Source organism: Taudactylus pleione, unplaced genomic scaffold, assembly GCF_031769625.1.
Source record: "Taudactylus pleione unplaced genomic scaffold, aTauple2 ptg000216l, whole genome shotgun sequence".
NCBI lineage: Eukaryota > Metazoa > Chordata > Amphibia > Anura > Myobatrachidae > Taudactylus > Taudactylus pleione.
In genome coordinates, this window is record NW_028284618.1 from 7,800,783 (window position 1) to 7,826,835 (window position 26,053).

Here is a 26,053-nt window from a genome sequence, read left to right on the forward strand (position 1 = left end):
TCTGCTCCCGGCAATAATCTTCCACTTGCCTCTCACCGTATATCGATAAACCGGGGTAAACATGAATACACAGACATAGCAAAACGCAAGGAAACACTCTAGCACAGTGCTACTTACTGAGAAGTAAGGGATAATAACTACAATACAGTACATGCACAAACATAGAAATAGCAGTTTATGCAAAACGGTTCCTAATATATAGTAATAAAACACACCTACACACTATAAGGCAGACATTCGCACAAACCCATACAGTATTTGTACAAACAGATATACGCAGAAAGCAGACAAAACGGTCACACACTGATGGTCATTTACAGACATGCAAAGGTCCGAATATGTACAGACGCAAGTTAAATATATTCGTCCATTACTAGAGTGGCCTCACGCTTAGGTGCATCTCAACTCGGAATATAGACGTACTCACCAGGATAGTTCGTTCCTGCATAGAAATTGCGTCAACTCTGTGGTTCTACTTTAACCCTAAATAAGTCCACAGTTCATGACCTGTGTCGCTGCGCCCTGTACCGCACGTGACCTTTCATAGCACGATGGGACGCAAGTGCTAGATGCGTACAGCTCAACACATTGGCATTAGTTGTGCTCATGTGCAGCCTGAAAAACTTAATGCGGGATGCAAACATGCAATGCCCGCTTCACACTGAAGTGCCAAAAGTCATGGGATAACAGTAAATAAAGGTAATGGTAGGAGGCGCCAATGTACTGTGACATCTTGGAAATGCCCAGACCTGCATCAGTTGTAATCTGACATCTCGTGAGTCAGTCTGTACACTGGCAAGGCGACGTGAATTATCGGAGTTCAAACGGGGCAGGATAGTGGGTGCACGACGAAGTGTGGACATTCAACATTCCTCGATCTATAGTGTCACGTGTGTACCAGGAATACTTCACGGAAGGCATTACCACCCACCGTGGACAGCGCAGTGGCCGACCACAGGTGCTTAATGATAGTGAGCTGCGGGGTCGAGCCAGATTGTCCGTGGTAACAGGCAGGCGACACTGGCTCAACTCACATCCACATTCAATGCAGGAGCTACCAGATGCATATCCAGCAGGTCAGTGGGGTGTAGTAGGTACTACCGCCGGCCGCATGGTAGCCCGGCAAGGGTGAAGACCCCGATCGTCCCTAATGTAAGTATCGCTAACTTAATTCTACCCCTTAACCCTCCCTTAGGGGTGACTAAACCTAACCCCCCCCTTCCCCTGCCTAAACCTAAGTCCTCCGGGGGGTGCCTAACCCTAACTCCCCCTTCCCCTAGCCTAAACCTAACCCACCCAGGGGGGGGGGTGCCTAACCCTAAGTCCCAACGGGAGCCCTAAACCTAAACCACCCCAAGCTGTCCGTGCCCGGCTTACCTTCGTTCGGTATGCCGGGCGTCGGTCTTCCGGCGTATGGTTAATGACAGGCATCGAGTTTTTGACGCCTGTCATTAGTACTACGCCGGGATTAGAGAGTCTGGAAGCCGGTGGTCGGCATTTAGATCAACGGCTTCCCCACTACATCCCGGTCAGTGCAGCATTCTTTAGCTTCCATGGGATTCGGGAGCAGAAGACCCACCAGAGTTCCCCTGACGACGACACCGGACACAGCGCCTCACCTGGCCTTGTGACATTGCTAATTGGACCCTGGAGGACTGGCAACATGTGGCGTGGTCCAATGAGTCACAAATCCAGTTGTTTTGGGCGTGGCTCAGACCACACAAGGCCATTGACCCAAGTTGTCAACAAAGCACTGTGCAGGCTGGAGTGGTTCCATAATGGTGTGGGGTGTGTTTATGTGGCATGGGTTGGGTCCGCTGATCCGACTGAACAGGTCATTGACCAGTAACCGCTATGTTGCATTGCTTGATGACCATTTGCAGCCCTTCATGGACTTCATGTACCCCCACAACGATGGAATATTCTAGCAGGATAATGTACTGTGTTATTGGTCTCGAGTTATCCAGTACTGGTCCAAGGAGCATTTTGGGGATTTCCGACAAATGGCGTGGCCTCCACGTTCGCCCAACATTAACACAATCGAGTATTTATGGGACGTGGTGGAGAGGTCCATTCACATCCAAGTTCCTGCACCTACAGATATTAGGGAGCTGTGGGAAGCTATCCAGACAGCATGGGTCATCATCTCTTCAGATGTCTTCTGTCCACTTGTGGATAGGCATCTGTACCAAGACTTTTGCCACTTTAGTGTATTATTATTACTGCTCATTCAATAACATCATTCCTTACTTCACAACAGCCAGCTCCTATGCACACACACTTTTGTATACTTATATACAAAGTGAAGCTATAATATAATAAAACACATTTTTACTCAACAGTGACTTAGGGAGAGATGCATCAAACCTTCTAAAGATGACAAGTGGAGAAGTTGCCGATAGCAACCAATTAGCTTCTACCTATCATTTTAAAGAATGTACTAGATAAATGAGAGGAAGTAGCTGATTGGTTGCTATGGGCAACTTCTCCACTTTAGAAAGTTTGATACATCCCCCAGCTTTCTAAACTTCACATTGGGCCGCACTGCTGCTAGTCTCATATAATAGCGAATTCTACATACACAGTCCTGGGATATCCAGCATATTACTGATGCCTCTGTCGCACATGTCTACGTCCATGATGTTCTTCTCCTTGCTCTCCTCCACTATCTTCTTTAAAGACTTGGACATTTTGATATCTAAATAAAAAAAAAAAAAGAGATAGAGAACGTGTCAGTAACACTGACAGCACAGCTTTAAAAATTGCTGCCGATCGTTGTCATGCCCTTGCTGCGCACATATCGCCCACTTTTGGTAACGCCAGTGTTGCAATTTCTCCTGTGCATCTCTGTAGGGTGCTTGCGACACAGACGGACGCTATATGCTATTCCGGAACGGCAAAGCCTCATCCATCGCAACTGAATTCTGGTCCCGATTCATTACAGGATCCCTATTGCGATCGCAGCTGCGATTACGCACGCAGACCCACTGCAAAAATATCCTGTTTGCAATCGCTAACACCCACTCGCCCTTGCTCACATCCGTAATACCGTGCAAGTCTGCAAAACCATCGGCAACATCGAATACCAGCGGAGCCTCGTGCACAACTACAACAGGTCTGACATTACTCAGGAATTGCTAACCTCACCGCACGCAGTGAAAGCTCAAGCCTGTGTTTCACGCCCCCTCCCGTCACTCTTCGATAGATCTGCGTGGTCACTGCGGTCGCAGTTCGCGCACCACGATGCATGCGCAGTACGCAACAATCGGCCATCTGCGTGCGTAATCGCAGCTGTGATCTGTACTGAATCAGGACCTCTACTCCTTGGAACTATTTTCTAGCGCAAAACTTTAAACTAAAAAAACAGGCTTGGGCAACCTGTGGAGCTTTTTATCTATTTGTGGTGGAACTACAATTCCCAGCATGACCTGCCAATTCTGAGGGTCAGATTATGCAGATCTGTAGTCCCAAGCCACAGGTTGCCTATTCCTCTCTAAATCTATAGTTATACAGAATAATGACCGATTTCACTTGGCTATTGCCAGCACTTGTGTGTCTGTGGCTACTATTACCCTGATTACTTCTCCCTGAAGCAGGAATGGGCCCAGCAGCAGCTTACACCCGAATGCCAGCTCTTAGGAGGGATATAAACACACCCTACAGGAAGTAGTAGCCCCGGGCTGTAACATTACTCAGAATACTCACTCTCCTAATAAGGCAAATTCCACTCAAACTCCAGCCGCCCGTGTAAGCAGAAGTCAGCCCTCTGTACGGAAAGTCAGGGAAACCGTCCAATCAGCTCGCTGGGGGGAGTGAACGTCTTCGTTACTCGCAGCCAATCATAAGTAAGGAAACACAGCCTCTTCCAATTACAGCCATGCGAAGGGGAGGAGGCTTCAGCGCAACCAATTAGACAGAGGGAGAGAGGAAGCGCTGCAAGGATAGGTGCTGCAGCGGTGTAACTCTTCTTCCGCCGTACAGTGATGGATGTGGAGGAATAATGATGATCTGTGTGTGTACCGCTGGGGTTCTGTCTGTCTGTCTGCTCCTGTAGTAGGGTTGCTTGATTACGATTTGAGTTAGAGAGGGCACCATGGCATGGAGGAATCCCTTGTCCTGCATGGGAAATCTCTGACATGGTAGTTGGACAAGGTATCATTATAAACGGATTTTTAAGGATTTAGGGGCCTGATTGATTCAGTAAGGTTTGCTATCGCACCTCCGTAATCGCACGCAGATCCACTGCGAAAATATGCTAATGACTGCAATCGCAAAGCCGTCGCAGTCTGAAATTAAGGACACCCACATCCCCTTATGCACATCCATGATACTTAGCTAAATAGCGAAACCATTGAGTACCATCTGTCCCTCACGCAGAATTACAGTAGCCCTGACCTTACTTAGAAATTGCTAACTTCATTGATCGCAGTGGGAGCTCAAGTTGCGTACGGCATCGAAGTGACTAATTTATGCATGCCCATGCAATGGGGTTCAAACGCACTGACACCCCCCCCTCCCGCCTCAACACCCATAAATGCCACTTCCTGTCGATCACTGCAATGGGGGTCTGCATAGTCATTGCGAACACAGTCCCGATCGCAGTGGAGTACTCGCGCACTGCATATGCATGTACAGTACGCAACAATCGGCTGATTGCATGCATATTAGCAACTGCAATCCTTGCTGAATCAGGCACGTGGTCAACTAAGAATTGCATGGTGGCATAGTGGTTAGTACTACTGCCTCACAGCACTGAGGTCATGAGTTAAATTCCTGATCATGGTTTATCAGTGTGGAGTTTGTATGTGCTCCCCATGTGTGCATGGGTTTCCTCTCATTTTCCTAAAACATACAGGTATGTTAATTGGCTGCTGAAAAAAATCCTTATGGCAGTTGTTCTCAAACTCAGTCTTCAAGGCACCCTAACAGTACAGGTTTTAAGGATATCCATGCATTGCCACAGGTGACTTAATTAGTCAGTCAATTTGATTTACCACCTGTGCTAAACCATGGATATTTCTAAAACCTAAACTGTTGGGGTGCCTTGAGGACCATGTTTGGGAACCTCTGCCTTATGGTGTGTGTCCATGTGATAGGGAACATAGATTGTAAGCTCCGCTGGGTAAGGGACTGATGTCATTGACTAAAATATTCTCTATAAAGGGCTGCGTAATATGCGTGTGCTCTATAAACAACTCTCAAGGTGCGTACACACACAACAATGTAAGTAATGAATGATTTTCGTTCAGTTTTTCCCTTGAAAAAGTGAACGAAAATCGTTTTACAAAGTAGATGGTTTTACTTTACATAATAAACGATTTTCTGTGTGTTGAAGGAAAAATGTTGCAACTTCTATTGAAATATCGTTCAGTTGGCCAGTCTGACTGAACTACAAACTACAACCGACAATCGTGAACATGCATGAACGATAATGCTTCATCATTTTACACTGAACGATTTTTTGAACGATAATGACGTTGTTATAGTTAAATCGTTCAAAAAAATCGTTGTGTGTGTACGCACCTTTACAAATATGTACATGGGTAGTCCACTTCTAGAAGTTCCTAATCCTTGCCTTGTAATAACAATAGATGATGGGTCTACAGTTACCCATTGGAGATCACATTTGACATGCAGTGTGTAACCAGCGTTTACATCTAAGCTAACAGGTTGATACTTAAATTACCTTTTTGTGTTCACATGACAGCAGACAATGGGCCTGATTCAGACCCACTCGCAAGCGGCTGTCCGCTCGCAAGTGGGTCGATGTTGTGCACTGCGCATGCGCACGACGGCGGGAGCTCCGTCGTGCGCATGCGCCAGACGCGACGAGCGAAGGACTTTCCTTCGCTCGTTGTGTCTGATCAAAGGGGGCGTGCTGTCGATGTTGATTGACAGCACGCCACCTTTGGTGGGCGTGCCTCCCTGACGGGGGCGTTCCCAAGGGAACGCCTACCGTCAGAAGCCGGCCCACTGACATCACTAGTGATGTCAGTGGGAGTGATTTGGCTCTCCGGGCCTTGCGGTTGAAAAACTCAACCGCAGGCTCCGGCTCGCAGTGGCGATGGTCAAGACCATCGCGGCCATCAAACTGCACGCTCGTATAGGCTGTGGGTGGTGACCCACAGCTATACGAGCGTCCAGGAGGACGCTCCATAATTATGGAGGGCGGCCCTCATTCAGAGCGTGCGCTCTGCTCAGAGCGTACGGCTCTGAATGAGGGCCAATGTCCAAAAAATGCTGCTGTGCTGCCATCACTTCTGATCTGAAATGCAGGTGGGTATGTGGTTATTGGAACTAATATACCCATATAGGCTTGCATGTTACCTGTGTATTAATAAAAGCACACTTTATTATCGCCAGTGGGTAACAGAACTCACAGTTATTTGTGTACACGGGTATGCTGTTGGCTGGCCATTATGTTTCGGTGGCACTCTGGCACCCAGCTCTCCAATTCAGGAGGCAGACAGAGTGATGAAAATTAATCCACTTATTCTATTGAATTTGTCTAAATATCCTAATTATAAATTCCTCCACTTTAAACATCCTTTGTGGCACTTGCAGAGGTTTGAAACCCTTACGGGGTAGGAGGGTCTGTAATGCTAAAGACTGCAATATAGTTTGAAGGGATGCGGTTAAGATACCGCCGTCTGGAATGCTGCCCGTCGGAATCCTGACGCTGGAAGCTCAACCAGTGACTAAAGGTAGGCATCAAATCCTGCTGTCCATCTTTAGCCCCACGCCAAAATCCCGGCGCCCAGCCTCCCAAACGAAGCTAAGCCGGGGCTTTCTAGCTGTTAGCCTCGGGGGAAGGGGTTAGGTTTAGGCACAGGCACCCCTCAGGGAGGGTAAGGGTAGGGGAAGGGGGTGTTAGTCATCACTAGAGGGAGGTCAGGCAGCCCCTGGGAAGGTTAGGGTTAGGTACCTTTAAGGGAGGATTAGAGGTGGGAGAGGGGATGGTTAGGGTACTTACCAGCCCTTGTCAGGATCTTCACTGTTTGGGTTTCCAACGTCGATATTTGGTGTGCCGGGAATAGATCCGGCGGCATTGCATACCAATTACAGTTTGAATTGTGATAACTTCAATCCCAGTATTTCCAGCAGCTCTTCATAGCTTCCTCAAACTCAGAGGGGAGGGGTATGAATGCTCCTGCCTGTTTAAATCAAGTTAAATGGGACAGCTCCAAGGCCTTACAAACTGGAACCTGGTGAGGGATGTCCCTGGTTTATGGGAACAGTGGAAGAGAGGATAATAATAGCGTTCTCCTTTTGGTAGTTATACCCTTTAACAAGGATACACATTTAAGGTCACTGCAAAAAGTCTGCACCCCTTACTCATTGCTCCTTTTTTTTCCTGCACTAGACGACTATGGGGCCCATTTATCATTGTATATTTGAGGTACAAATCCCTGAAAACACCCGTTTTAGAGGTGTTACCCACAAATATTATGTAGTATCCCTCGGATCTATGAAGGAGGGACCACAGCCGGTATCTCCGCTACCTGTGATCCTTCCAGTCCCGCAGGCAGCCGCCTCCCCATAGGTTTCTATGGGGGCTGTGATGCTGCCAAATTTACCAACACCCAGAATGCGATGCATTCCAGATATTGGTCCCCAAAGCGAACGTTATCTGAAGATAGCATTAGCTGCTGTAGCCTATGCGCTACACCGCGCATAATTAGCCGCCGGAGGGATGTCCGGGCACATAGCAGGGCTTTCGGTGCCCATGTTCCTGGTAATAAATCTGGGCACTATGATCGCATATTGCAATTCGATCATGGGCGGTAATGTCATGCCCAGCTCACATTGCAATAAAGACCATTAATAAATGGGGGCCCATGGGCGACCGTTTCATCTTCTGTGCACCTGCCGTGGATCATTATAATAATTTCCTGGCCTTTATCCTTACAGATATAATGTTCTGCTCTGTTCACCACTATTATGACTATGACCGTAACTAAGCAAGAGTAATGAGGAAGCGTTCAGGCAGCAGTAAGGTGAGGCAAAACATTATGGGGCTGATGCAGAGTTAGAAGCTTATTCTTAGAAACAAAAAATACATATAGACCTAGCATAGACACACCTCTTGTTGCAGAGTCAGGCACAACTTGCGGTGTGCCCCAAGTTTATGGCAGACGTTCATCAGATGTACTTACAACTAACCGTGTCACAATTGGCTTACTAAACTATACTATTAAACTGGGACACGCATGAATTACACAGGTCCTGTGGCGGATTAAATCCAGGAGACATGCAGGCTTGAATTCAGCCAGCCACAGAACCTGTGCAATTCATGAATTGCACAGGTTTATGGTAAGCCCAGGGCGGGCTCTAGGGGTGTTCAACCAGTACGGTCAGACAAGGGCGCCACCCGTAGAGGGCGGCACTCCTCCCCTAGCATCCCAATTTCAGCGGGACAAATCGGGAGGCTGGGGACCCCACCGCCGCAGCTGTGCCAGACCCCAGCAGAGTGAATGAATGCCGAACGCATGCGCGCGGCAACCACTCACTGACAGGAGAGGGCTGGGGGAAGCCCAGCCAGTGACTGAGTGCTGGGCTTTACCCCCCAGCCTGACGTTATTTGAAGGCGTTCCATGCGGGCACGCCTCCAAATAACGTCACACAGGGTGCATGGCCTATGGTAATTAGGCCACACACCCAAATTCAATCTTAGGGCGCTCTCTCAGGGTCCGGCACAGGGTGCTCAGAACCCTGGAGCCGGCCCTGGGTAAGCCTATGTCACAAACACAAGAATGTTTAATATTAAATATTAGCAATTATGTTCATTTTAATAAAAAGAAAATATATAATACAGCCAGTATAATCTTGCTTCTCGTGTACGGATTAAAAAAAACAAACAAAAAAAAAAACATTCTAAATTGCACCCACAAAATCATAATATAGGTGCAAACAATGCAGAAAGCTCCTATCAGCTTCAGAGGTCAATTCGCAATCAGCCAGTCTGAAGCAGCAGCTGGTGCCAGCAACCATAATCTTTTATGTGTGTATAGCACCAGCACTCAGAATCTCACAAGTGACCAGCTTCTGTGTGCGGGTCTGCCTCATTACATGAGCGTGCTCCTAATGTACTGTATTAGTCCACCCTATACTCTATCCTCCTCCATTCCACCTCTCCAAGCGTAAGGAGGCACAAAATTCTGATGTGGCCAACAGGGCCACGATAATATGTGGTCGTGCTCCAATGTAAGTAGGAGTGACCACTCATTTAAAAAAAAAAAAAAAAATTTTCTTCTCCTACCTGCGCGGCCAGGATTGCGGCTATTGGTCCCACAGCAGCATATACTGAGGAGACACAGACTGATGCCACTGACAGGTTTTGGGGGGCGGGGGGGGGGGGATGGAGGCGCAATGCTGCGTGTGGGAATTAGCTGCTGTGTACTATTTCTTTGTGGGTAACATTTATTATTGTGTATACTGCTTTTTTTTTTTTTTTTGCCTGCGGACATACTATTTTTTTGGAAGGTACAACAAATAGTATTTGGTGATATGGGCTGGTGTAGGTCTGGTCATGGTGGGACAGGCTGGTGTCTCATTTCATTTGCGGGGACAGAGGTTTTATTTTTTGTTAGCAGCTCATGTCTGAATGTTTGGGGACACAGACTTGTGTGTACGATTTTTATGGGGGCACTGGATGGTGGCAACTGAGAGATGGTAAGAAAATTTAAAAAAAAAAAAAAACCACCACACACACACCACCTCTGAATAGAAATAAAAAACTATATACTATATACACATTACTTCTGCACCCTATACCCCAGTGTTCAAGCATTCCCTGTGGATGAATAAGAATACATTAACACAAATATGGTTCATATTGTGAAGATCATTGTCACACAAGGTTAAAAGCTTAGGTATCCAGCATGTAGGCTTTGTTCAAAATAAATATAAAGTTGTGTGTGCAAAGGATCTAAATGACATAAAAATGTTTCTTCATGTAACAGAATCTAAACACTCCCAGGAAATCTTAAGGTGCCCACACACATACAGACTTGCTCCCAATCAGCCGATGTACACGATTTCCTCTGAACTCTCCGTGGTCACGATTTGGAGTTAAAAATGTCCAATCTGACTTAAGATCTATCTTGCAGCCAATGCATTGTATCCCAGATTGGCTAATCAGCACGGCAGATCGACGAGCAGGGACGTGCATCGGTATCGTAATCAAGAGTAGATACTCGCGATTTCGCCATTTTGGATGAAAAGTCGCTATGTGGGTGGGCATCTATAGGATGTCAGCGGTATCATAACTGGCTTATATATGTGCAGCCAAGCACAGCACACATTGCCAGTAAATGGATGGCAATCTATAGTGGTACCAAATAAAATAAAAAAAAAACATGCTCATTCCATTGACCCTCAAAGTATTTAACTGGCATCTCTGCCAAGGCCATTGTCATTTTGCTCTCATCACATTTCAACACAATAGCATTGTTTTTTTTTCCCAGTAAGCATATATTCACCAAATACAATTTTCTAACACAACAAATACAATGTAACCAAAATGCCCAAATAATACCCCTTTCAGATATAAGATTTGGGAAATTGCCAGGTCTATCAACCTGGCAATTTCCCAGGTTAGGGCTACTTGACCAAGAAGGAAAGTGAAGGAGTGCTGCCTCAGATGACCCGACCTAAACCCAGTTGAGCTGCTTTGGGAGGAGTTGGACGGCAGGGTAAAGGAAACGCAGCCAACAAGTGTTCAGCACCTCTGGGAAATCCTTCAAGACTGTTGGAAATCCATTCCAGGAGACTACCTCATGAAGCTGATGAGAGAATGCCAAGAGTGTGCAAAGCTGTCATCCAAGCAAAAGGGGGATACTTTGTTAAACAAATCAAAATGTTTTATATTTTAGAATCCTCACTTTTTTTAGTTTAAAACATAATTCCATATGTGTTTTTATAGTTTTGAGGTCTTCAGTATTAATGTTGAAAAGAATTTAAATAAACCATTGAAAGAGAAGGTGTGTCCAAACTTTTGACTGGTACTGTATATATATATTTTTTATGTGCGCGCTGTTAAAGTAGTCGCCTAGTGATAACCTGACCATAACTACTAAGGGACATCATTAATTCAAAGTTGAGACTTCCCGCTTTCACCCAAGGGTGCTTACACAGGTGCACGAGACAGTAAGCTAGGTCAGACTGTGCCCTTTACCCCATTTATGGGAAATTAACTTTTTTCCAAAGCACTGGGTGATATTGTCTGGTGAGCACCAGATAATAGATGATAATGGGCCACATAATTTGAAATTAGTGGACTCCCCTCTTTCATATGTAGAGTATCTAATATTACAGGTATAACTATAGATGTGAGAGGCCTCCAGCCCATATCTGGAAAATGATTTTACCGTACCACAGGGTAAGGTCTTGCTAGAAGGGGGTTATCCTAATTTTAAAAAAATGGGACACCCCTCTTTCAAATATGGGTGCCCCACAGTTGCAGATGTGATTATGGGGGTGGTAGAGCACAATGCCCAGCCCATATATGGAAAATGTACTTTTCTGTAGCACAGGGTAATACGGTCTGGTGACCACAGACAATATTATACCCTGTGCTACAGAAAAGTAGAACCCTGGAAAGGCAACATCTTTCCCCATCCCTGGATTCCATGTTTTTTTTGCAGTGTAGGGGGTTAATAGCTGGTGATCACTAGACATTAACTTTGAAAGAGGGCGAGCACCTATATAACAGGTGCCCCATGTCTCTAGCTGTCATGGTTGACGAGTCATTCCTTGCCATAACTACTACTGCTTCAAAATGACGTAGCTCCAATTTCCTGGCTAGAATACACACGCTGAGCACTACCTGCAGCATTTATAAAGTATTAGAACGAGTGTGGCACAACCTCCAATAGCACTGCCTACGATATGTAGACAATGGGGTTGATTCAAATTAGCTGCTGAGATGTGTATTGCGAATTGCTGTTGCAATGGCATAGAAATGAAAACAGCACCTCAAGTCGCCCCCTCTCAAGGCCTAATCTTGTCCCAGACTTGTGGATTTTTGTATGCAGCCTTAAAACCAGCAAGGCCAGGAGATACCATATAGCTGCACTGACTCCTGAGTAATTGAATTGACCCCAAAGAGTGCAAGCTGAAAGTGCTAAACACATATGGGTCCTCAAAGCAAACAGACTATAAACATTTGTTATAGTATTTTTTATTTTTTTTTCCAACTTCGCTTTCTATGGACTTTATAGTTTGGACACAACATATGGATCCTGCTACAAAATGTACTCAGCTAAAACCAGGGGATAACATGATAATGATGGAGCAGCCTGCGTACACAGGCATTCTGAGTCTATCGATACTATCAAAGCTTGCTGGGGCTTCTGCTGTTAAACTATTCAACTGCAGTGTCTGTTCCACTCAAAAGACCGTAAGAAAGAGTGCGACACTTCCTCACATTGGATACGGCACAAATCTCAGTCACAGATGCTCGATCACTGAAAAGCCAGATCCATCATAAGGAATCAGCAAGACCGGGTGGTGTTACTAATAAGACAGCAATGCTACAATCAGTTGTAAAATCATTTCCTCATTCACTTCCCATGTCCTCCTTCAGCGGTGACTGCTCTCTTCATAGAGATGTGGCCCATTACAGCTGCTGTTATTTACCCACAGTGTTACTATAATGTGTGCACAGGCAAACTTCCGCAGGTGAGCGAATGCTAAGGGCTTTATTGACCAAACTCCGTTCTATGATTTATTTATTTTTTTTTCCAAAAATCATAGATTGAGCAATTTCTTTTGTCAGATTTAAAAAGTAAAAAATTTTATGAAAAGCAAAACCAGGACATGATTTGCTTCAAATAAAATTGCCACTTTAAATCCCACAGCTTTAGAAATCATCACCTAGTGCAGGCATAGAAAAAAAGTTCTAACATACATATTTAATCTTTTAGGGTTTCAAGTCTGCAAATATAAAACAAAATGACATTTAAAAATCTAAAATAAAATTTAGATCAAATCATAAAATCTCATTAAAAGCCATTAAAAGTACAAGCAGAGGAACCAGTGTGTGAAAACATGGACCAGAGAACGTTCCCATGAGAAGATGGCTGTGCCTCTGTCCCCTCCGTACTACACGGACTGTCCAAAGAGCTGCAAGAGAACCCGTAGAATTCAGATTGCATACCGCTGCTCTCAAATACCACTTCGAGTCTCTCTTCGGATAAACTGGACTCGTGTTGTTCCACTGGAACAGATACCTTACATGTAGGGTTACAGTGAAGTTCCCCCTGCTTCCCCGCACTACATACTACCGTGCTCACATTTCCGTGCAGTTCGCTAGGAGAGCAGTGAGGCATTTGGGAGGGTGAAGCATCCAACAGCTTCGTGGCACAGGACGTCTCAGCCTTACACAGAGATTTCCCCGATGGCGACAGTCCAGCGTCCAGAGTTCTAGAACACAAAGGCAGTACATCCAGGGACTCATCCAGCTTAATCTTTTTACTGGGGTAGACAATTACTGGGTCAGAGAAAGAGTTTAGGAAAGCTTTAGCTGCCTCCGACGGATCCCACTCCGTTAATCTTTGAGTGTTACTTTCCTGAGTGTGCATGTCTTTTTGGCTATTGTCTTTATTGTAAACAGTTAACGGGTTCCCTGTCTCACCCATGGGTGTAGGAGACTCCGCAGTCTCATTACTTGGGGTAATGACTTGTGCACCAGGCTGTTTGCAAGATGAGTCTGTTAAACAGGTGAGGAGACACAGAGGTTGATCCAGGCATAGCAAGGTGCTTATTGGCTCAGAACAACGAACCATATTTAAGACAGAACAAGCAAGTTCTTGCGGTGCATTTAACTCAGTCTTCTTTACACCACTGGATTCCGGGATGTTGCTGGAAGGCGGTTTTTGGGAAGTGTGATCGCTTATCAGAGGGATTTCTTGCTCTTCTTGTTTAATAGTTGCAGTTGGCACCAATCTTTCAGCACTAAAAGGAGAAAAAAATTCAAATAGAGAATATTAATTTACAATACACTGCACTTTTTCCATTTGACCTGCTCTTCGCTCATGACATACCGTTAAATACATTCGGGAGACACTACTACCTTGGGTTTTAGGGGGCATTGTGGCTGGTGTAGGCACTGGTGCCAAACTCAGACTTGTTTACAGTCTCTGTAAACTGATCTCCGATTAGTAGAGACAAGCAAAGTCCACAGAACACAGTTAAGCAATCAAACAATACTGAAACATTACACAGCAAAAGAAGGGGTGTCAACACGGAATCGGTATGATTTACCACCGGACCCCTGCCCGACGGTTGGAATCTCAACAACAGGAGGACGGCAGAGGAGGAAATCCCGATAGTCGAAGGCAAGTTTATACTAACCTAATTCTAACCCCCCAATCCTCCTTTAGGGTGCCTAAACCCAACCTTCCCCCCCCCCCCCCCTCCCAGTGCTTAACCCCAGTGCCTAACCCTAACTCCCCCCCCCCCCCCCCTTAATATAGCTGGACAATAAATGGGTCACACATCCTGGCTGCCATATTCCTTTACTAGGAGCAGCTTAACTCAAATAAATCTGGTACCTTACAAAGAGCAGTACATTGAAGCTTATACAAGTAATTATTGGACTGTAGCCTCTAGTTAAGAAGCAGGCAGTGTACACGTTACATCATCAAGTCACAGAGGCACATCTAATGATGTAACTGTAGTAGTGGCTTAATAAGAACCCATATATTTCATAATACGATATATATTTTTGTGTAAATAGCATTTAAAAAACAAACAAAAAAAAAACAAAAAACTAAAAACATACCTGTTTGCTTCCTGTCTGATTTGCGACCAGTCCACAAAGTCAAAATCAAATGAAGAAATGAGATTATCCACATCTTGATAATATGGCCCTTGTGCATAGTTCATGTGCTGCTGATTTATAAGGTGCTGCAGTATAGAGAGAAGGCACAGAAATGTGTGTTTGGGACTAAAGACCTTTCCACAAGACAGGAAACCAATATGGTCAACTAGAAAAGGCAGAGCCTGAATAACGATTCAGGGGCCTATGTATCAAGCAGTTTGATACATAAATTTATGCAGAAACTGAAGTTTCTGCAAAATTTTATGCATCATTGCTCCTATGTACTAAAAAGCACAATGCAAGATATTTCACAGAAATCTCCAGCAAAGTGCTAAATAGCAATGCAGATCGCAGTCCCCATTATCATCAATGGGGACTACGATCTGACCCCTATGTACTAAACTCCGAAAATCGAGTTCCACCCCCCTCCCCCCCCCCCGTAGTTTACACAATCTTCAGATGGTTTTTCGATCTCTCTCTCTCTCTCTCGCAGCCCCTGGCCAGCCCCAGCAGCTGACACTGTGCGCATGCGTAGTGACAGCTTCCCCCGATGAAGTCTTTCACCTCTGGTAAACCTTCTCCGATATGCTGGGGATACAATTTGCAGGGGACAGTGGTTACTGCAACCACTGTCCCTATGAGTTCCTTGTAGTACATAGACGGGATATGTTTTATTAAAAAAGAATAAATACCTGGTGAGTTAGGTACATAATAATTGTGGCAGTACCGCGATTATTAGTACATAGACCCATAAGACAATTTTATTATGGTCACTACACCAGAGTTAAGTTAATGTCCCCATGACACATTTTGTTTAAATGGAAAAGTACCTCGGTGCATCAAAAGTATAGTAAAGAGATGTGAAAAAAAATAATTAAATAAAATTTAATAATGGATCATAAGGGAGACAAGTTGTAATCCGATCTACCAAAGGGAACAAACATTTACTGCATTTCCCTGATCCATGCTGCAGACAGAGATCCTGCCTGGAAGACGACAGTAATAGCTGGGAAAATCCCCAGATCATCCCTTGCTCCTTAATACACGGTTCTTTCCTTGTTTATGACTACCTACTATCATAAGGCAGTAAGAATACATCACACAGTACTTACAGCGTCCAGGTCATCATATTTCTGAAGGCAGCACTCGCAGTATCCGCGCTTTTTCTCCTCCTTCACTTTAAAGTGCAAATTATTTCCACCGTCCTGCCCATGCCAAGTCTTATTGACACTGAAGACAGAGAAAAATAATGAATACAATGCATCTATTTTTATGCCAGCTAAATCCCATTAACCTAAAACCAAACACTTTTACGGAAAAAGCCGGGAACACGTCAGATGATATATTGGACCATATATCGTTCAGATGTGGATCGGAGCGATATAGATATAGCTCAGGGTGTGTACACTCAATAGCGCATTCATGGATGTCGCCCCAACTGATGTGCTGCACGTCAGATGGATGATGTCGCCGACGACTGCAGGATGGAAAGGTATATCGCGCGGTTGTACACTGGATCGTGCATTGTGTATGGCTGCCCGATATATCCTTTCATCGGGAGTCTGGTGGGCTGGGATACACGTGAAAGAATAGTATTTCTTTAGGGACGGTACACCTCACAGATGACACACGGTCAGCAGCAAAATATTACATTAGAGCACAGGTTCCTTAACTCGGTCCTCGGGACCCCAAACAGTGTTTTCCAGGTCTCCTCACAGAATCACAGGTGAAATTAGCGCCATCTGTGGATTAAAATGTGTCAGTGAGTAATGAATACACCTGTGCACCTGCTCAGTGACCTGCAAAATGTGACCTGTGTGGGGTCCTGAGGACCGAGTTTGAGAACCTCTGCATTAGAGCCATTTACAGATATCTATTTTTTTTTTTTTTTCAAAGAAAAGCAGTGTATTGAAATCCAATAACCAACCTTTGTTTATTGTCTGCCACTTTAGGAGCAACAACAGCTTTCTTATCCACCGAATGGCACGGCTTAGAGATGGGCGACTGAAAAGACCGGAAGTATGGCAACACCAGATAGAGGGGTCTGTACTGGCTGCAAAGGAAGATATGAGGTTTGTCTTATACTGTAATAGCGCCGTACTGCACTGTACGATTAATGAAACCTACAGGAGACTGAAAGTGCTAAGATACTTCAAGGGAATGTTGATTGTCAGTATGTCTTATGTGGTTTACTTCTAAGAAAAGCCATCATTGATTTAACATTCTGCAGTGTCACTGGCTACTTTGGCAATCAGTCACAAAATGCAGAGGAGCTTTGTAATGCGCCCTCTTAGCCATGTCCTGTTAAGGACAGCTAAGAAAAAAAAAAAGTTGTGGTAAATGGGGGAAAAAAAAAGATTAAATAAAAAATGTGGGATTGCGGCTTAAACATATCGGTTTACTAAACTGGTGGAATCTGTGAAAGTGACAATACATGTACACACGTTAGAGTGACATTGCGGGAATATGTGATAAACACGCACCAGCTGCTATCTTCCACCTTGATAAATGGACTCGATAATTTCTGTGCTAAAAGAAAACAAAATAAATAAAAAATAATTTGACCATCTAAAACTATGTGCAGTTTTTTTAAACACTTATCAGAGCAAAATATTTATAAAAACATAAAAGCACTGACCTTTTACTTTGCGTCGTACTGGCCGTTTGACCTGCAGTAAAAATATTTAATATTGTAAAAAAAAAAAAAACCTCTGAATACAAAAAAGGGTTTAATAAGAGTTATGGTATAACTTATATTTGTTAACTCTCTTTCTTCAAAGTCCATAGGGTCCACAGGGAGACCTTGGTGTGTAGTTGGTGGTTGAGTTACCCGGCACCACGCTGTTAAAGTTTTCAGTTCCTAGGATGAATCGGTCCCTCCCCCGATACCCCACACCCAAGGCACCTCAGTTCGTGACAAGTCAAAGGCCGGAGGAGAAGAGAGAAGGAAGACTGGTACACACAGGAATAACACTCTCACGTAGGAGGAGACTGGAAACCGGTGACCAGAAACATAGTCCATGTGAAGCCAGGTACGTCAGGGTGGGTGCCCTGCGGACCCTATGGATTTTGAAGAAAGTTAACAAAAAGGTAAGTTTTACCTTAACTCATTTTCTTCTCCAGGGTCCATAGGGAGTTCTTGGGGATGTCCCAAAGGGTGGGGACGTTCCTGCGCTGAGAGGAGAGTCCGGCTCCAAATGAAGTATCCCGAGAGGCATATGTATCGAAGACATAGAACCTCAGAAAGGTATGGACAGAGGACCATGTGGCTGCCTTACAAAGCTGTTCAGCTGAGGGTGCCACGGTGAGCTGCCCACGAGGGACCCACAGAACGAGTAGAATGAACAGTAACAGTAGCCGGTACAAGAAGGCCTGCCTGCGTGTAAGCCTGTGAGATAGTCATGCGAAAGCCATCTAGCCAATGTCTGTTTGTTGGCTGGCCATCCCTTCTTGTGAAATCCATAGAACACAAATAAGGAGTCTGATTTCTGAAGAGAACTGGTATGGTCCACATAGACCCTGAGAGAACGGACCACATCCAAGGCCCCACCTGTCGATAGGTCCGATGATTGAAAGACAAGGTCTACAAATTTCCTCATTAATGTGGAAACGAGTAACAACTGTTGGAAGGAAACCATGGCAAGTTTGAAGCACAGCCATGTCCTGATGGAATATCAGAAATGGGGAGCGACAGGAGAGCGCCCCTAAATCTGACACCCTTCTGGCAGACGTCATAGCCAAAAGAAGAAAAAAAAAAAAAAAAAAGTCTTCGCTGTGAGCCACTTGAGTTCCACAGATTCCAGGGGTTCAAACGGAGGACCCTGAAGGGCACTGAGAACTACTGACAAATCCCATGGAGCCACTGGAGGGACAAAGGGATGTTGCATACGGAGGACACCCTGGAGGAAGGTGTGGACATCTGGTAGTGGAGCAAGTCTACACTGGAACCAAATGGATTGAGCAGAGACATGAACTTTCAATGAGGCAAGGCGGAGTCCAAGGTCCAATCCAGGAATCTGCATACTCGTATTTGAAGTGTGGAGATCTTGTCTGATGTCAGAAAGATTCTCTGATCCTTAGAAACCAGCAGGGCTCCCAGATGAACCATTCTTTGTGAAGGATTCAGGGAGGACATTTTCCAGTTGAATAACCATCCGTGCTTTTGAAGGAAAGCGATGGTTAGCTGCAGATGGCGTTGAAGCACCTCTGGGGATCCTGCTAAGAGCAGGCGGTCATCCAGATATGGTAGCAGTCGGACACCCGACTATGCAGGTGGGCCACCATGATGGCTATAATTTTGGTAAATACCTTGGAAGTGGTGTTGTAGTATAGCAAACCGGAGATATCGCTGATGAGAGGGCGCTATAGGTACATGTAGGTAAGTGTCCTGAATATCCAGAGATAACAAAGTGCCCAGGCTCCATAGCAAGGATGATAGAGCGTAGGGTTTCCATCTCGAACCTGGGTACCTTGAGGAATTTGTTCAGGGATTTGAGTTTGCGGATAGGCCGATGGGACCCATTCGGCTTCTGAACCATAAAGAGTAAATAACCGGTCCGTCGCTGAGATAGCGGGACTGGCACAATTATCCCTGCTTGCAGCAAGGATTTTATGGCTTTCTAAATTTGCAGGACCTTGTTTGGGTCTGAAAGAGGGCCTTTGTAGAAAAATTGGTGGCGTGGCCTTTTAAGAGATGAGAGGGCACACCTGTGAAAAACCACTTCTTACCCAAGCTTCCGTGGTGGTTTGGCACCAGCACTGGGCAAACTGAAGAAGCCTGCCTCCCACTGGGGTACCCTAGGGGGAGGCACGTCACTTCAGGCTGAGGGCTTGTCCTCGGATTTTGAAGCAGGGCATCTGGTGGTCCAGTACAGCTTGGTCCTGGGTTTGGTGGCCCAAGGGAGCCGACTGCCAGGGAAAGAACTGATCTTTAGGCTTTCCTTGAGGACAAAAGGACCTAAAAGATGTAGACTGAGGCTTTGTAGTAGTAATAGTAAACGCTGAAGGCAGCAATAAAGTTTTTGATGCCAATGTGGTTACAATCTTGTCAAGGTCTGGGCCAAACAAGATTTCCCCGTTGTAGGGCAATACTTCCAAGCCATTCTTAGAATCCGCATCGGCCTTTCATGAGCGTAGCCACAGGGTAGGACGAGCAGACACCGCCGTGGATGAGACTCTAGAAGTTAGAAGACTGGTATCCAATGTCGCTTCTCCAATGTAGGAAGCTTCACCTCGTATGTGAGCTATGAAAAGACATCCGATACCTAGATGCATCTGAGGGAAGAGAGTGTTCAAGTGAGTCAGCCCAGCTCTCTATTGGCTTTAGCCACCCATGCAAAAGCCATGGTCGGATGAGCAATAGCCCCTGAAGATTCAACCTTTCTATAGGCAAAGTAGCGCTCTTAATTGCGTAACATGGGAATCCATGCAGGGGGGGGTGTCTCCCATTTTGAGCAGCAGGAATGGATAACAGGAGGTCAGACGTTTTTGGGGCTGAAACCTCTTACCAGGCATCTGCCAGGCTGCTGCCATGTGTTCAGCTAGTTGATCCAATAGAGGGAACTCTGCTGAAGCCACTTTGTTGTTTACACAGTCTGTGCTTTGATTTAGGGGCTGGTTTGTCATCTTCTATTAGTAAGATGGCTCTAACAGCTCGCACCAAAGCAGGAATATTAATTTTTGACTGACTATCTTCCGCCCTCGGAGGGAAATCAGTGTAAGAGAGATCAGCATCTTCTACCTCCTCAGATGACACCTCAGAATCTGAGAGCTGCGTGGACTGTGAGGATAACACAGGATGCTTAGACTTTTTACTGGGTAGGGGCTTCTGGGTAGGGGCTTCTCACCTTGCAACAGTTTGAAAGGCTGTAGAGGTAGCCACCAGACTGTACTGAGCTAGAAAATAAGTCTACCCATGGAGGGGGAACAGGAGGTACCTGTATAGTCTGAACCTGTTTTGGCAACCCACAAGGCAACCCTATAGGGGGAATTACAGCCAGTCTGCAATAGCAGCCAGCACCTGAGAAAAGGAAGCCAAGGGGGACTCTTGTGCATGAGTTAGGGGGTTAGATGGGCTTGGTGGGATATAACACTTAGCACATAACCCATCTTGTATCAAACCCTCACTTAAGCCTGCAGCACATAATTTGCATGATAGCTGTAAGGGTGCAGTTGCTTGCTACTCTTGTCCTCACTAGACATAGCTGCAGAGTAGTACAGCACACAACATGGCACTGGGTATAATGCAACCACTAGGTATGTAGAATACAAGAACGAACACAATATACTGATCCTGTCTTATGCTTGGGCAAGCTGCAGGAGCGCACAGCACAAATATGGCACAGTGCAGTAACCAACTATGTGACAAGCCTCACAAATACAAGAGATGTGAGGCACAGGAAAACCCTGAACACACCTGTATGTTAGGGTAAAGTAAGGAAAAAAGGGAAAGATATATGCTGACAGTATAGAGAAATATACAGACAGGCAGCACTAGCATAAGTCACATAGAACTGCAGAATGCACTACAATCAACTACACAGATTCTGTGGTCAGAGACTCAACATCAGGTAGGCTATAGCGCTACATAACCTGACTCCAGGTTGAGGTACGTAGGGGGACCGGACCCAGCGTTTCCCTGAGAGCGCTGTGGCTGAACCTGAGAAAATGGCCGCCAGAAACCTGAGGTGGCGTGGTCGGAGGAGGGGTGCAACTTAGGGAAGAGAGACCTCAGAAAAATGGCTCCCTGAGCTGCAGGGCCGATTTAATGGGAAAGCTGACCTCCCCATGCAGATTGTTAAACCACCAGGACGCTGGTTTCCCACTCCATATGTACCCTGGTGGCCTAGTTGATCACTGTGGACACTCTCAGCCCTGTCCCCAGAGGTCAGACTGCCAATCCGTGGGTCATCACAAGCGGTGACCAGTCTTACCTGTCCCCTTGTGTCCGGGATGCAGTCTGGGTACGTCCAAGGGGCCGGCTACCAAGGACTCTGGGATACCCGACTATATCCCCAGCCGCAGCTGGCGTTGCGGCGCACGGAGCGGGAACGCAGACGTCCTGTGGACAGTCTGCTGCTACACGCTCAGCAGAAAACCTACGAAAACTAAGTATAATCATAAAAATAAATCTAACTGGGCTGCCTAAGCATTACACTGCAGAATGGTGACCCAACTCCGGCCGGGCACCGCCGAAACAGAGGTGACACAGGGGCGGGAGCGATGTATCCTTGGAACTGAAAGCTTTAAATGTGTGTTGCCCGGTCCTCAACTACCACCTACACCCCAAGGTCGCCCTGTGGAGCCCTATGGACCCTGAAGAAAAACAGATCCCATGGAAACCCAGCATATAATTTATATGGTGGTAAACTCCCAAAACCAAAATTATGCTAAAGTGCCCAAAGTATACTATATATTCTATGTTATAGTTTATTGTAAAGCTTAAAATTTTACCTCTGATTTGTACTTAAGCACTCTCAAAACAATGTGCGTTAATACAGACTGGTGCATTTCAGATTGATGGAGTTATATAGATAGATAATGAACTCACGTTTTTCCAGGTTTTATATAGGGATAGTATGATCTCTTAAAAAAGCTATTAAAATGCCAATGAAATAAAAGTAGTGTTTTGTGTTTACTTATTCAAGTTACCATAACACATACAAAAAAAAAAAAAAAAAAGTGTATAAATGTGCAGCAAGATTTACCACGGGCTTGGCGGATGACTCAGATTGTTTAACCGGTTGCAGAGATTTCTTCTTTTGTTCTATATAAATTTTTGCCTCTGAAACACACAGAAAACAATTTTCACAGAATATTAGTAAATAAAGGTTGTACATTTCCTTCAGTGAGTAGTAATTGGCAGACTTTAAAAACCATCTCTGCAAGGGGATTTATCATGCAAATCTTAGTGCAGAGAAACCCAATTACAGTGAACAATACAACATGAGTATGATTTATATACGTTGATTAGAGTTTTTATATGCGTGTCTAGCACAAATATTTATTGTGTACCCAGTTTTTCACAATATTTTTTAAATTGCTTTACCAGAATACTTTGTCGATTTCTTTCCTTTTGGCTTTGTTTACGGAATTAGCAACACTAATGGCACGCAACAGCTACCAAAACAATCCAATGGCATTTGTCTGAATAGAACTGGACAGCCTCTCTTGTGTTCATCATGTAAGAGAACCAAAGGGTCATCCGTCCTGTGTAATTCCCAAGTCTTATAGACGTAGATTCTGAATGCTTAGAATCTAAAGAGCGCTCTTCTGGAGATGCTTCCTATGCTAGGACCAGTACCACAATGTCCGGATTTAAATGGAAATTGGAACCAAAGCTTCCGACCCAACTTCTGTGGACTTAGCCAATAGGAAGATGGGCTCCAGGTGAAGAACTTTAACTGTATCAAAACTGAAAGCTTAGAGGGGAGATGGGGAAACTGAGTTTACACACGCATCACTGTGAAAGAAAAAAAAAAAAAAAGTCTGCACCAAGTGTGCCAAGTTTTCTCTAACCGAAAACGGCTTGTTGAAGATTTTCAGGTCTCTGCAATCTAAGTTTGAAACTGACTTTCAAGCGATCCTGCAGGAACAGTAGTTTTTGGACCAACCAGTGAAGAAATTATGAAAGCAGCCCATACATAAGTGATCGCGTCTTAAACACAAACAAGACCAACTTGGCAAGTCTCTAGCTACCAGAATGACGCAAAACTGCCCTCTAAACCTCTGAGGAAGCCTTGCTATCTGTGAGAACAGGTTATACACACTCTTGGAGGTTAATGGAATAAAGTCAAATTTTGATCAATCTGAATCAATGTGGTGTTTCAGGGGCTAAATCTCACATTTACTAACAGATGATTTATATAGATTTTTTGAAAGTTAGTAAATGTGCAATTTAGCCCCTAAAAAAAAAAAGAATTAAAAATTTATCAAAAAATATGAGATATGGTAAGAACTTACCCTTGTTATCTCTATTTCTACGAAGTCCATAGGGTTCCACAGGATACCTTGGGGTATAGGTGTGACGTCAGTCGCAGGGCACCAAAGAGTTAAGCTTTCAGCCTCCCAGGATGCACTAGGTCCCCCTCCTATACCCCGCCCCCGGGCCAAGGCACCTCAGTTAGTTACCAAGCCATAGGCCGGAGGAGGAGAAGGAAGAGAGAGAACAAAGATCTGGACACATACAAGAATCACATTCTCACCAGAGGGAGACGGAAAACCGGTGACCAGAGCAAAGCCCATCTGCAGCACAGGTGCGACGGGGCGGGAGTCCTGTGGAACCCTATGGACTTCGTAGAAATAGAGATAACAAGGGTAAGTTCTTACCATATCTCATATTTTCTACTTCAGGGTCCATAGGGTATCCACAGGATACCTTGGGGATGTCCCAAAGCAGTATCCTTTAAGGGTGGGGACGCTCCTGTGCAGAAAGGAGAATCCGCCGCCCGAAGGAAGCATCCTGAGAGGCGAAGGTGTCAAACCTGTAATACCTCACGAAGGTATGGACAGAAGACCACGTAGCAGCCTTGCAGATCTGAACTGCCGAGGCACCACGTCGAGCTGCCCACGAAGGACCCACAGACCTAGTGGAATGAGCCTTCAGAGAAGGAGGGACCGGTAGGCCTTCATGAAGATAAGCTTCAGAAATAGCCATACGGATCCAGGCTGCCAAAGTTTGCTTTGAAGCAGGCCAACCCTTTTTACGGAAGCCAAAGAGGACAAACAAAGCGTCCGACTTCCTAAACGAAGAAGTGCGGTCAACATAAGTCCTTAAGGCCCGCACAACATCCAAAGAGGCCTCACCCACGGAAAGACCCGGTGAGTTAAAGGCCGGAACAACTATTTCCTCGTTAATATGAAACTGGGAAACAACTTTGGGAAGAAACTCGGGCCGAGTGCGGAGCACTGCCCTGTTCCCATAAAAAACCAAGAAAGGGGGTCTACAAGAAAGAGCCCCTAACTCAGAAACACGTCTGGCCGAAGCAATGGCCAGAAGGAAAACAGTCTTAGCTGTTAGCCATTTAAGATCCACTGAGCCCAGTGGTTCAAACGGCGGTCCTTGGAGAGCCATCAGGACCACAGCCAAATCCCAAGGCGCCACAGGTGGAACAAAGGGCGGCTGAATGCGGAGAACACCCTGCATAAAGGTGCGCACATCCGGGATTGTAGCAATCCTACGGTGAAACCAGACAGATAGGGCCGAAACCTGTACCTTCAAAAGAAGCAAGGCGAAGCCCATGATCTAGTCCCGCTTGCAGGAAGGCGAGAATCCGAGACAGACGAAACTCCCGCGGTGCATAACCTCTCGGTCGACACCACTGGAAGAACGTATGCCACACGCGATGGTATATCCTCGCGGAAGACGGCTTCCGAGCTCGTAACATGGTACGCACCACAGAGCTGGAAAACCCCCGGGACCTCAGCATGGCCGTCTCAACAGCCACGCCGTCAAAGACAGCCGAGTCAGGTCCGGGTGAAGGCAAGGACCCTGAGACAGAAGGTCCGGTCGTAGCGGCAACCGCAGAGGAATGTCCACAGACAGACCCTGAAGGTCTGAGAACCAGTGCCGTCTGGGCCACGCGGGAGCTATCAACAGGAGCGTCCCTCCTTCCTGTTTGAATTTCCGGATTACCCGTGGAAGAAGGGAGACCGGAGGGAACAGGTATGCGAACCGGAACGTCCACCGGACGGACAGAGTATCCACCAGAGACGCCCCTTCGTCTCTTGTGCGAGACCCGTACACCGGCAACTTGTTGTTGTGCCGGGACGCCATGAGGTCGATTTCTGGAAGACCCCACCTGTCCACCAGTAGTTGAAAAACGTCCGGGTGCAGGGACCATTCCCCCGGATGAACGTCCTGGCGACTTAGAAAGTCCGCCTCCCAATTGAGCACTCCCGGGATGAAGACCGCTGATATGGCCGGAAGATTGCGCTCCGCCCAAACCAGGATCCGAGAGACCTCTACGAGAGCCGCCCGACTGCGAGTTCCTCCTTGCCTGTTTATGTAGGCCACGGTGGTAGCGTTGTCCGACTGGACCTGCACCGGGCGACCCTGGAGAAACCGCTGTGCCTGCTGGAGAGCATTGAAGACCGCACGGAGTTCCAAGATATTTATTGGAAGCTCCGCTTCTGTCGGCGTCCACCTGCCCTGGAACAAGTGTGGACCCGAAACTGCTCCCCAGCCACGAAGACTGGCGTCCGTTGTCAACAGGACCCAATTTGGAACCC

The 26,053-nt window shown here is 45.9% G+C and overlaps 2 protein-coding genes across 7 annotated transcripts in view; both read right to left on the reverse strand.

Moving 5' to 3' along the window:
• RSU1 (Ras suppressor protein 1) overlaps window positions 1–3,804 on the reverse strand; it is a 163,643-nt gene extending 159,839 nt beyond the window's left edge. For 3 of the 4 annotated variants that reach the window (XR_015879290.1, XM_088478658.1, XM_088478660.1), the window contains exons 1-2: window positions 3,573–3,665; window positions 2,582–2,698 (exon numbers count right to left, since the gene is read on the reverse strand). Coding sequence is in view for 3 of the 4 variants with exons in the window: in XM_088478658.1 (XP_088334784.1) it covers window positions 2,582–2,690 (109 nt within the window). In the remaining variant the exon portion in view is untranslated. Of the gene's footprint in view, window positions 1–2,581; window positions 2,699–3,572; window positions 3,666–3,705 lie in introns of those variants that run through there. The other variant, XM_088478659.1, reaches the window with a different exon arrangement.
• Window positions 3,805–12,687: 8,883 nt separating this feature from the next.
• Window positions 12,688–26,053, reverse strand: part of DBF4 (DBF4-CDC7 kinase regulatory subunit) — a 37,676-nt gene continuing 24,310 nt past the window's right edge. For all 3 annotated transcript variants that reach the window (XM_088478626.1, XM_088478627.1, XM_088478625.1), the window contains 7 exons: window positions 22,531–22,607; window positions 17,463–17,493; window positions 17,308–17,353; window positions 16,752–16,877; window positions 15,937–16,054; window positions 14,786–14,910; window positions 12,688–13,956 (listed from right to left, as the gene is read on the reverse strand). In XM_088478626.1, the coding sequence (XP_088334752.1) occupies window positions 13,005–13,956; window positions 14,786–14,910; window positions 15,937–16,054; window positions 16,752–16,877; window positions 17,308–17,353; window positions 17,463–17,493; window positions 22,531–22,607 (1,475 nt within the window). In that variant the 3' untranslated portion in view covers window positions 12,688–13,004. The remainder of the gene's footprint in view (window positions 13,957–14,785; window positions 14,911–15,936; window positions 16,055–16,751; window positions 16,878–17,307; window positions 17,354–17,462; window positions 17,494–22,530; window positions 22,608–26,053) is intronic.